Consider the following 11,093-nt stretch of genomic DNA (forward strand, 5'->3'; position numbering starts at 1 on the left):
TGAGTCCGTCGTCTCGGCGTCTTTGCTTGCTGGAATGAGTCGAGGGACAAGGAAGGCGTTTTGTTTCCATCATCTCGGGCAGGGCAGGGGTCCCCGACCTTTTTATTACCCTTCTGTCCTAAAACATCCCATAATGGGAGTATGCTTTTGCTGGAGTGAGACGAGGGACGACTTTTGCGCACCGATCAAAGCCATCTCAGATGAAAATGCGCAGTTAAATATTTTCATACTTTTGTGCCAATTGACTGACTTGACTCGATGACAACGAACTCTATGAGATTCGTTTGAATGTTTTTGAATGACGAAAAAAATCCGAGGAGGGCCGCCACACGCCGTTGACTTGGGTTCCCTTTTGACACGGCAAAACTTGACTTGTGAAAGTAGTTTTAAAGGCATTATGTATATGCAAATGATAGTTACTTTTATCCATAGCACAATACTGCTTTTCATTGCTTTTATTGTCCATAGAGGGCACCAACCTAAATAAGTCAATAGAAACTATATATGTATGGATTAGGTCTGACGCCACTGAACATTTTTTTTGAGTGGTCGCAAGAAAAAAAAATATTCAGAAATGACTTTGATATTACACCTCAAAGCCACCGTTCCAGTTTGGAGCCTTTTTTCCCATGTGTTGTTAAAAAAAGTCAACGCACAAGGGTTTTAACATGGCAAAACTTGACTTGTGAAAGTAGTTTTAAAGGCAGCACGTGTTTTACGTCTACCAAGTACTTGAGTATTTTTCTTTTTCGAAGAACAGTACTTTGACTCTGTCACTAATTGTAATATTGCGGGTGTGTGTGTGTTTTTCTTTTTAGCTCCACTGCAGCCAAATCCCGACTTGTGTTGGCGCTTTCACGCCTGTGGAATGGTGAGTCGCTTGAAGACTCGCTGTCCTTTTTTTTTCACTCCAAAACGTGGCCGCCGGTTGATGACGCGACGTCGTGGAGAATCACTCCCATCTGCCTTTTTGGCGGGTGTTCCTTTCTTTCGTTCGTTGTTTTTTTCCATCCATAACCAGCACCATAACTTCACTCCGTTCGTTTGACATTTTGGATTTGTGACATCCCATGTTTCTCGTTGGGCCGGGGCCGACAGGTGTGGCCGCCATGGCAGCCGCTTGGATGTCGGTACTTGTCGTGATGGCGGTTGTCAACGCGGCGGAAGGCGGTAAGTGTCGCCGTCGGTGAGAAATGGCAAGCGAGAAGTGCATCACCGCAGCCCAGATGACAATAATGCAATTGTGTTGACATCCGATGATTAGGGGATGACCGGCGACCGTGCGCCAGTGTCCACGCATCCAGTTCGGTGGTGACCGTGGGCTCGCCCGTCACGGTCACCTGCGTCGTCGACGACGACTGCCCCGCGCTGGCCGGACACCAAGTCCAATTGCGACTGGGCGACCGGGTTCTACCCGGCGTGATTCCCGTGGCCAATGGGAGCGCCAGAGCCTACCGGCTGCTGATCCCCGCTTTCAACCACAGTCGGGCCACCCTCACCTGCTGCCTCCGGGACGCGCCGAGTCACATCATCGCCGGCCTGGAAATACAAGCTGGATGTAAGGAAATGTTCTTTCCTCTATTGTGAGAGCGAAACTTGTCGTCTAATATTTGTCGCATGCCTTTCTCTCGACTTGAGATCCACCTCCGGCGCTCCGGAACCTGAGCTGTCAGGCCAACCTGTCCGCCCACGAGAGCCTGACATGTAAGTGGGAAGCAAGCCTGCCGGACTCGCACCTGCCCACAAAGTATACCCTCCACACGCACATCGGGTAAATATTCCAACGGCGGCAGCCTCCAAAGCGCAGCGACGCTTCACCCTCGACCGGATTTTTTGGGGAAAGTGCGGGATATTGTCGATTTCAGGGATTTAAAGTGGAGCCACGCCTACGAGCTTCCGCCGGGGGTCCGCAGCTACACCATCCCTCGCGCCGGCTTCGTCTTCTTCTCGGAAATGGAAATATACGTGAAGGGCGTGAATGCGCTCGGAGAGACGAGCTCGGCGCGCTTGGCTTTGGAACCCGTCAGCTCAGGTAGTTCGGGGAGGGCGATGCGGATGCTTTCTGAGCTGGGGCTTCCTTCCGAATGGGAGAAATCGGTGCGGCGGGAGACGTATTTGCTTCGAATGTCGCCCTGGTCGTATTTGAACATTCACTTTCAGTGCTGGTGACTGCCGAAAGAGGGTGTGCACACTTTTGCAACCCCATGATCTCAGTTTTACTCGCCCCCTTAGTTCAAATCATTTTAAGAATGCCCAGCATGTCATTCGGGCAACGTTCAAAGTGTTTTGAAATGATTTCTCATGGTCCCGTTTATTTTTTTTGAAATCTCGCATTTGCAAAGGCGCGCGGGGACTTCTGCCTGGTTCCAAAGCAACCTTCGCCATCGTAATGCACTCGTTGGATTGACTGTTTTGCTCCAGCTAAGTTTGACCCGCCAAAGATTGTGAAGCTGCAAGCGTGGCGTCCCGGCTGCCTGCGGCTAAAATGGGAATTTTCCCAGTTCCAGGACTGGATGAGGGACTTTGTCAGTCTTGAAGTCCGACTCAAGACGGAGTCGAGCGGCTCGTGGACCGAGCGACCAGTAAGTACGCTCGTCTATTACGATGCGCGGGGGAGATCCGTTTCGCATTGATTTGTTCCGTGACCAAGCAGGGTTATACTGCTCTCAAATCCTCGTTGCCATTCAAATAAATATGGAAATGCCATTCATCCGTTCCAGATCACTTTCAAATCGATTTTAAACTGGTCACGCGTAAAGGAGGTTCAAATGGTGCCAATCCAGTACCGGTAACTCAACTTCTTACGACAGGTACAATTCAAATCGCTCTATCAACGGTGCCAACCCAGTACCGGTAACTCAACTTCTTACGACAGGTACAGCGACAGACAATATGACCGAAAAGCAGGCCGGTATTCTTTTTGAACGCACGGCGTGACTCCCCAACATCGACAACGCCCGGAAAGCGGTGGCGTCATCCGTGCAAACCGAAGCCTCGTTTGTCATCGGTCACGTGATTTTATTTCCCTTGGGGACCCGAAACGAAATTGAGGCTTCCCGAGGCCCCGCCTCATTTGGCCCCGCCTCATTCTGCCTCGACCTTTCCTGCTTTCTGTTTGCCTGTGCCCGTGGACAGGCAAACAGAGCGGAGTTCAGAGCGGCGGCTCGGAACTCATGATCCGAGGGCCTCCTATGGTTCCGGTCGCTGCGGTCACTGCTTCCCCGAATGACCTTTCAGATCCTGGACCGGGCGATGCCCCAGAGGTACGTGTACCAGTGCGGTCTGCTGCACGGGACGCGGTACGTCGCCCAGATCAGAGTCCGATACCAGCAAAGCCCCTGGAGCGAGTGGAGCGGCGGCCGGCCTGCGTTCACCCTGGAGACCGGTAGGCCTCGAACCCCCCACGGATGAGTACCACCGCTCCGTGGTAGTATCGGAGGCGTGGCAGAGATGGGACGGTGGACTCCCAAGTTTCTTTCCCGTTGGGTCAAAGAGATAGCGGAAAGCCATGGCCGGAGTGTAAATCGGGCCAGCCCAACCCTTTTTTGGACCGAAGAAACGGACAAAAACCGAAGATTTGGGGAGTTTGCGAAAACTTTAGTCGTGACCTGACACGGAGGCACGGGATGCACTTTTGCGCCCGCCGTCTTCAGTGCAGAAACTATGGCCCGCTAAAATGCTTCTCCCTCCGCGCGCCAGATTGCCGTTCTTTGGCAGTGCCATCGCTGAGTTGCACACAAAACAAACTTTAAAGTAAGAATAATGATCACGAAAAAGTGAGAAGGCAACAGCCCCAATCGCAAGCGCGGACTGTCGACCGCTAACAACTTCCGGTGGTGCAGATCGTGCGGCGCCATACGTTAGCGCTCACGCGCATTTTTGTTTGTTTGGGGTAAAAGTGCAACTGACAGGATGCTTAGGGTGCCGCGTGCAGTAACACAAAATGATATCATATGAATCCCACGCATTTGCCCCTTTCACCCCTCGCAATGGACTTGGGGGCGTCGATCGCGATGGACGTATTGAGCAGCCGCGGCGTCACGATTAAGCTAAAAGGGGTCTCCTCGGCTGGGTTTGTTGGCGCTGCCGCTTTCGACCGATGCTAATGCCGCGTCCTTTTCATCGTTCCCAACCACGGCGCTTTTGGAAGTTCTGCATCGTTGAGTGTCGTTTTCCCGCTTCTCAAAAGGTGTTTCCTATTCGCAGCTCCCACCGGAGCCCTCCACACGTGGATGAGGGTTACCGGCCATCTCTTGCACAACCAACTCCAAATGCTCTTGTTTTGGAAGGTACGCACTCCCGGCCCGCGCCAAATCCGCTCGGTGTTAGCTGTCTTTACCGGCGCCTGGTTCTTTATCCTCCATTGCGTTATTTTCCAGCCGTCGGCACGATTCCGAGCCAACGGCCGCAACCTGTCTTACGTGGTTTCGGCACTGAGGACCTTAAATAAGAGGGGGAAACTGTGCGCCACGGCCGGGAGCCACTGCACCTTCCATGTTCCCAGGAAAGCCAGGAAAGTGTACCTCGTGGCGCTGAACGCAGCCGGAAGGTCCAGCCCGACGTCGGTCCCAATCTACCGCCCCATAGGTACCACCGCAAACACTCGGCTTCGCAAAAACGGCTCATTTTAAGAGACCGCCGCCTTCCGGTACCTGCAGCTGGTGAGACGATACCCGAAGTTCGCGCCGCCGCCGCCGGCAACGGGTCCGTGCTGGTCCGATGGGAAGACGTGCCGTCGCCCGCTCTTATCGATTACATCGTGGAATGGAGACCCCTGTTAAACAACGACCTGTCCCTTGTTCGCTTTGAGACTGCAAGACGGAATCTCTCAACTCTTATCGTGACAGGTATTTTTCTCTCTCTCTCTCTCCCTTCATTTGTGGCAGCCGACTTTGAATGCATCGTTTCACATCGTCATTGAACTGGATTGAATTGGATTCATCAGAGTTGGAGAGATCGTGTCACATCGTCATCGCGGTCGGTCGTATCATATTGGAATTGGAGTGGAATGCGGCGTATTGGATGATAATTCCCCATTGGTCCACCTCCAACTCCCGCCCCCCAACTCTTGAGGAAGACAAGGGCAAAAAAAAAAAATGGTCTCGGACCCTCCACATCCTGCTCACCACCTCTTCCGGCTCTTTCCCTCAGTTCGGCGCTATCCGACGATGACCAAAGAAACCCAGCAGACATCCCAATACCTTCATATCGTCATTGAAGTCAATTTTTTTTTTCCTCCTCGGAAATGGAATGAACGTATCCTATTCCGTGATCCTATGTTTTAAACGGGTGTGGTTTCATGCCAGCACCTTGGCGGCCATGGGTCACGTACGGCGGATCGGATACCATTCAATGACGGGAGCGGGCGGTGTTGGCCGATATACATTCCTGATCGGAATGTATATTCTTGGCTGCAAAAAAAAAAATGATGACAAATCTTCTCGACCGGCGGTTGGGGACTGCCGGCAGATTGAATCTGAATCCGTCACGCGCGCCGATCCACAATTTGCCGCCTGAGATGTGTCCGGCCGTTGTCACCACGGAGCGCCGGTCTCGCTGCCCAAGAATTCCCTCGCCTTTGACCTTCCTTGTTTGGGAAATTCCGGCTCGGCTCCATGCAAGCTCCCTCTCGCTGTCACCCACAGGCCCCTTGGAGCCGTACAAGCCCTACGGGATCTCCGTGTACCCCAGATTTAAGGAGGGCATCGGCCCGCCGCGGACCGTTCATGCCTACTCGCTGCAAAAGGGTGAGTGACAACAAAAAGGGGGACGTTGGTTGCGTGAGGTAACAGTGCCCTCCTGTGGCCGGAAAAGGAACTGTCGGACGAAAACTCTTGCAAACAGAGCGTTCAAATGCGCATTCGTTGGGTTTTTCGTTTTCGGCTTCCCGCTTGGTGGAAAATTGGAGAAGCGCAAGACGTTCTTTCGCTTTTCACTTCGCCTTTTGAACGCAGCATCTATGAATTGGCCATGAACTCGTGAAGAAATGAAGACAATCAATGGAGCTCTTTCAGAGTGTGTTTCACGGTTGAATTCATCGATTGAAAATGAGCTGAATATTTTGCAAAATGATTTCACGCCGGGAGTCGTCGTTTCAGTTCGAAATTGAAATTGCTCCGCACAAGTGACCAATGGAATGGATGATTCATGCATTGATGTCATTCGATTCATTAGTACTGATCATCGTTTGCATTTTTTTCCCCCCCATAAATTCTGAAAACATTTTTCCCAGAAGTCATCATTCAAAAGTCATACGTTTGTCATTGGACGAAGCGTTTTAACGCTGAATATTTTTCTCCGCATTTGAATACACTACGTTGCATTTTATTTGAATGAAATGTCTTGAAGATTTGTTTTTTTTTAAAAATACATATTTACGTCGAAATGAATACATCGGCTTTGTATGTTTGATTTGGGTTCATCGTCATTAGACTGTCAAGAGCCGCGATTGTTTTTCGAGAAGAAATCCTGCCGTCTTACCGCCTCATCACCAAATACGGATTCCTGAGCTTCCCAAAACAAATATTAATGGGCGGCGCTGCGGTCGAACCGGTTCGCGCGTCCGCCTCTCGGTGCGGGGGGCCGACAATTCCGGGCCCCGGCCTTCTCGTGCGGGGTTTGCATGTTCTCCCTGTGGCTTTTCTTTGGGTGCTCCGCTTTCCTCGCACGTTCCGAAAACACGACCGTGACCTTGGGGAGGATCAACGGATGGATGCGTTGTCATGACGACAACGATCACCAGCTGTGATCAAATTTTTTTTAAGCTCCATCTGAGGTCCCAAAGATAAGAATTAAGAAGAACTGGCAGTACCATGTGGAACTCTCCTGGGATGAAATACCCTTGGACCGGCGCAACGGGATCATTCAAAGCTACAAATTGTTTTACTGGGACGAGACCAGAAGGGTGCACGGTAGGCAAATTTGAATTCAGTTTTCCAAACCAAGATTCTCTATTCTTAATTGCGTCACGCAAGGGATACGTCGTTGTCATTTCAGTGGCCACGGGAGACCCGCAAGAGCGCAAAGTGGTCCTGACGGGCCTCAACTCCTGGTCTGTTTACGATGCCGTGTTGATGGTCAGCACGTATGGCGGAAGCCGGAACGGGTCCATGGTTCACTTTGACATCAAAGAAATGGGTTTGTGTTCCTTGCGCATGTGCCAAATACGGACGGCGTTAGCATCATCGCGACGACACGATTGCTTTATGTTTCATCTCAGATCCCGTCTCTTCTGTGATCATCGTGTTGGCCACGTGTGCTTTTTTGTGTCTGCTGATCATTTTTCTGGTCAAGACTTGTTCCTCCGAACATAATCGGTAAGTAAGATGGAAGCTTTGCTGCGACTGCCTTTCTTTTCCACGCCGTTCATTCTGACTGCTCGCTTTTCCACAGGCTGAAGGTGCGTTTTTGGCCCGACGTTCCAGATCCAGCAAACAGCAGCATCAAAAGTTGGACCTCGGAATCCACGCAGGTGGCACGCCGCCGTTGTCTTTCGGTCGTGCGGGTCTTTTAGCGTGTATGCTCGAGCTTGCGGATCGTGTTCCAAACACCCTCCGCAGCCCACTTTCCTGACATCCGACCTCGCTAGAGAGACTAAAGGTCCACTTTGTGCAGGACATCCGATCTTCGTGGGACTTTGAGGAGCCGAATCCAATTTATCTCTCCCACCTGAGCTTCCTGGAGCTACCCCGGAAGCCCGGTAAGGAAGAAGACGTCACCGCTTGGTTGAACAACGCGGAGGACACCAGCGACCTGGGAGAGTCCATCTGCGGCTCGCCTTTCCTCCCCGGTTTGGCCTCTTCCAACGGCGACTCGGTGCCCTACGCCACCGTCATCTTCCCCGCCCCGCACCCTCACGAGTACCTGCGCTCCGAGTCCACGCAGCCTCTCTTGGGGTCGGAAGAGAGTCCCAAGTGTTACCAGAACGTCGACGCGTCCGAAGGCTCGCAGTGCTTCTTTGGACCGTGCAGGCCCGAAGAAGAGGACAACGCCGCCGCCGCCATCCAGTGGGAGGACTTTCCTTTTCTTCGAGCGTTAGCCATGAATGACACTCAGTGATGTCTCATGTTTCATTTGACTTGTGCGGTCATGTGAAGTACAGCTGTGCCTTGACTTGCGGATATAAGTCTGTTTCTCAAATCATCTCTCCCATATCGACATGAAGTGAAAATGCCATTAATCCGTTCCACTACCAAAACCAGAATGAATTTCCGGGACCTGTTTTGGAAATAAAGCTCAACCTAACCGCGATCACTCAACACCACAAGTCACGGACACGCACCCTGGTATGGAATTGTAGAAAACTTGCATCAATAAGAGAATTAATATAATGTAAAAAAAAAATTACACGGGGGGGGGGGCGGCGCGGTGGTCGACTGGTTTGTGCATGATGATTTCATGCTGCCGTGTTGCTCCTCGAGGCGCCGTGCCACCAGGGGGCAATATAATGCAGAAAGATTTAGCGGGTTCACGGAAGTAGATCTTCGCATGTCGTTTTTTTTATTTTTTATTTTTTTGCAGGGGATAAAATGAATAAATGCCCGCGAGTGTTGTATGCTCTATCTGACTTGTGTTTCTACTGGTTGCGTTATTCATATCAGTTGGTTCAAGGTAAAACAATGATACGAGTTTTAAAATCCTCTGGGGAAAAAAAAAAAACGTTGATTACATTCATTGGTGTCCCATGTTTTATTCCACTTTTTACGGTAATAAATATGTATTTTTACGCAGACAGTTGTCTCATGGATTTTCCTACCACATTTCAAGTAACGCTTTTGACTCCGCCCCTCCCTTCCCCTCCATCGACGTGTTCTGGGTTCGTTTGGCATTCCTCGATCGCGGAACGACGACCGGCAATCGTGACTCCTCACCAAGATGGCGCCGCGCATCTAGCGGTCGAGTGTGTCTTTCGTCCATTTTCTCCGATCGGCTTCGCTTCGGGCTCGTTTGTTCCAAAGTTCGCAAATTCAAACCAAAGTCATGTTGTCGAATATAACCCTGAGGACCATTCTACTAAGGTCTTCGGTGGTCGCTTTGAGGGAAAGCGCCGCGGCACCCCCGCGGACTGGCTGCTCGGCGTCGCTTTCGCCACACAAAGTCAGCGGCGGTAAGAAAGTCAACACGGAGACGGTCGCGGAAATAGAACGTGGACTCATATATTGCGCACTATATAAAACGTCACCGACGGTGCGGTGAATGCAGCGCGGCAAGGACACAAGTTAGCAATCGTTAGCTCATTAACCCGATGATGCTAAAAGATGGCCGCTGGTCGCGGCCAAGTGCGCATGCGCGGACGACACGCAGAGCTCTCACGATGAGAAACTGCAACCGCGAATGTTTGTGGGTTTTGAATATGATTATTAGTCACAAGTCTCCATATTTTACGTTTCGTAATAAAATGCCGATGATCGTGCTGACGTGCATTTCAAAAGGTCAAATGTCTCGTCCGTTATAGTTTTAAAAAGAGGTCATTGATGTGACCCGAAATAATTCGAACCCTTATATTTGGAGTGACGTAACAGTTGTCTTTAATTTTATGAAAAGGAAACTGAGTTGTAATGTTTTTTTTTCAATTGTCAAGTTATTCTATCCGAATACCTCTTCTTTTTAAGATGGTTTAAGGTTTTAAAAACTAATCCCCGTTTCGTGCTTCTCTTCGGCGTCAGGAAGCGTCGGCCCTCCAGCGCCGGTCCGACATTATGCTCGTCTTTCAAAGACGAAGGAGGCAGGTACGTCTTTGTGAAGGAGATGGCTCCCGCTCTGACCGAAAGGCTCGCTTTGAACCGCTTGCTCTTTTGTTTCCTTCGCAGGTCCCGAGAGCCAACTCGCCGACCTCCCCTCGACCTCGCTGAAGATGGATTACGCCGCCGTACCGCTCGCTCAAACGTAAAGGCAACACACAACGCTAGAATTGAGGAGTGCGGCCCTTCAACTGAGAGAGGATGTGTCTTTTTTGTCAAGGCAGGACGGACGACGTTGTCAAAAGACTTCTTTCGCTGGAGTTGGCAAGTCACGTAAGTTTGCTTCAATGGTTTTGATATGACGTCCGCGCCAGATCAAGGGCTGATACCGCGCGTGTGTGCGCGCCGCACGCACGTCCTCAGAGTGAAAAGCTGGCGCTAAAAAAGGAGCAGCTGATCGCCAAGGTGCAACGAGACGAAGGCGACCGCAATTCGGTGGAAGTTCGAGGCGAGTTTGCCTTCACTGCCACGCACGCATGATTTTGGGGAGTCCATTGTGTGACCGTTCAAGTGTGTGTGTGTGTGTGTGTGTTGCAGTGGCCATTTTGACGGCAAGGATCCGCAACTTTCAGGAGCACTTGCTCAAACATCACAAGGTGAGCCGAGAGAACTCTCATATGAGGCGCCGAAAAGGTTTTTTGTCAGACCTTGAACGGATCGACGCGTTTCCTTCCTGTTGCGTCAGACGCACGCAGGATATCCTGCGATCGTCGCACCTTCACGCGAGGCGGTCGGAAAATTTCCAGTTCTCAACGTAGTCGGGCTATCGTTTCCTCTTTTGTTCGCTTTTGCTTTTTTGTTGTTGTCGTTGTTTTTCTTTAATCCAAGCCTATGGGACCATTCTTGTAGCAAAACCATTTCCACAGGCGGATTAAAATCCGTAAATATGTAAAAAAAAAAAAAAAAATCTAAAGAATCCGTATGCATAATCACAGTCACAAATGCGTGATCAAATGGGCCGCATAAATGTGCAAATGTGTACAGTGAATCGTAGCCAGTAGTACCGTGTGTGTACAGCAGGGGTGTCCGGACTTTCTCGTTGGAGGGCCGCATGCAGTAAAAGGATAAGATAAGATAAGATATCCTTTATTTGTCCCACACTGGGGGAAATTTACAGCCTTCAGCAGCAAGATTGAGGGTAGAAAGAAGAGAAAAGAAAACACAGTTACAATTAAGTGCAATATAAATATAAATATGGATAAGGTCCATATTTGTCCATAAAGGTCCATAAAGATGAAGGGGGCCACTTTTTGTGAAACATACTCAAGTCGGTCAAGGAAAGCAATTTCTATATCGTTTGCATTGTCTCGTTCATCCCCCCCCCCAATGCGAGACGTGCCTTCGTCCCCATCT

General features: G+C 50.5%; 2 protein-coding genes across 3 annotated transcripts in view; both read left to right on the forward strand.

Moving 5' to 3' along the window:
• The window catches only part of csf3r (colony stimulating factor 3 receptor), an 11,139-nt gene extending 2,496 nt beyond the window's left edge, over positions 1-8,643 (forward strand). Inside the window, exons 2-17 of one of the 2 annotated variants that reach the window (XM_019865333.1) lie at positions 819-871; positions 1,099-1,170; positions 1,265-1,558; positions 1,639-1,771; positions 1,866-2,032; positions 2,422-2,582; positions 3,238-3,385; positions 4,207-4,289; positions 4,380-4,587; positions 4,659-4,847; positions 5,646-5,747; positions 6,765-6,911; positions 6,997-7,137; positions 7,220-7,316; positions 7,393-7,471; positions 7,615-8,643. In XM_019865333.1, coding sequence (XP_019720892.1) covers positions 1,110-1,170; positions 1,265-1,558; positions 1,639-1,771; positions 1,866-2,032; positions 2,422-2,582; positions 3,238-3,385; positions 4,207-4,289; positions 4,380-4,587; positions 4,659-4,847; positions 5,646-5,747; positions 6,765-6,911; positions 6,997-7,137; positions 7,220-7,316; positions 7,393-7,471; positions 7,615-8,058 — 2,454 coding nt within the window. In that variant the 5' untranslated portion in view covers positions 819-871; positions 1,099-1,109 and the 3' untranslated portion in view covers positions 8,059-8,643. The remainder of the gene's footprint in view (positions 1-818; positions 872-1,098; positions 1,171-1,264; positions 1,559-1,638; positions 1,772-1,865; positions 2,033-2,421; positions 2,583-3,237; positions 3,386-4,206; positions 4,290-4,379; positions 4,588-4,658; positions 4,848-5,645; positions 5,748-6,764; positions 6,912-6,996; positions 7,138-7,219; positions 7,317-7,392; positions 7,472-7,614) is intronic. The other variant, XM_019865334.1, reaches the window with a different exon arrangement.
• A 166-nt stretch (positions 8,644-8,809) lies between these two features.
• The window catches only part of mrps15 (mitochondrial ribosomal protein S15), a 4,037-nt gene continuing 1,753 nt past the window's right edge, over positions 8,810-11,093 (forward strand). The window contains exons 1-8 of the mRNA XM_019865315.1: positions 8,810-9,129; positions 9,233-9,431; positions 9,666-9,728; positions 9,810-9,885; positions 9,965-10,013; positions 10,104-10,188; positions 10,278-10,494; positions 10,607-10,628. Coding sequence (XP_019720874.1) covers positions 8,980-9,129; positions 9,233-9,431; positions 9,666-9,728; positions 9,810-9,885; positions 9,965-10,013; positions 10,104-10,188; positions 10,278-10,494; positions 10,607-10,628 — 861 coding nt within the window. The 5' untranslated portion in view covers positions 8,810-8,979. The remainder of the gene's footprint in view (positions 9,130-9,232; positions 9,432-9,665; positions 9,729-9,809; positions 9,886-9,964; positions 10,014-10,103; positions 10,189-10,277; positions 10,495-10,606; positions 10,629-11,093) is intronic.

Source organism: Hippocampus comes, unplaced genomic scaffold (assembly GCF_001891065.2).
Source record: "Hippocampus comes isolate QL1 unplaced genomic scaffold, H_comes_QL1_v1.1 scaffold444, whole genome shotgun sequence".
NCBI classification, from domain to species: domain Eukaryota; kingdom Metazoa; phylum Chordata; class Actinopteri; order Syngnathiformes; family Syngnathidae; genus Hippocampus; species Hippocampus comes.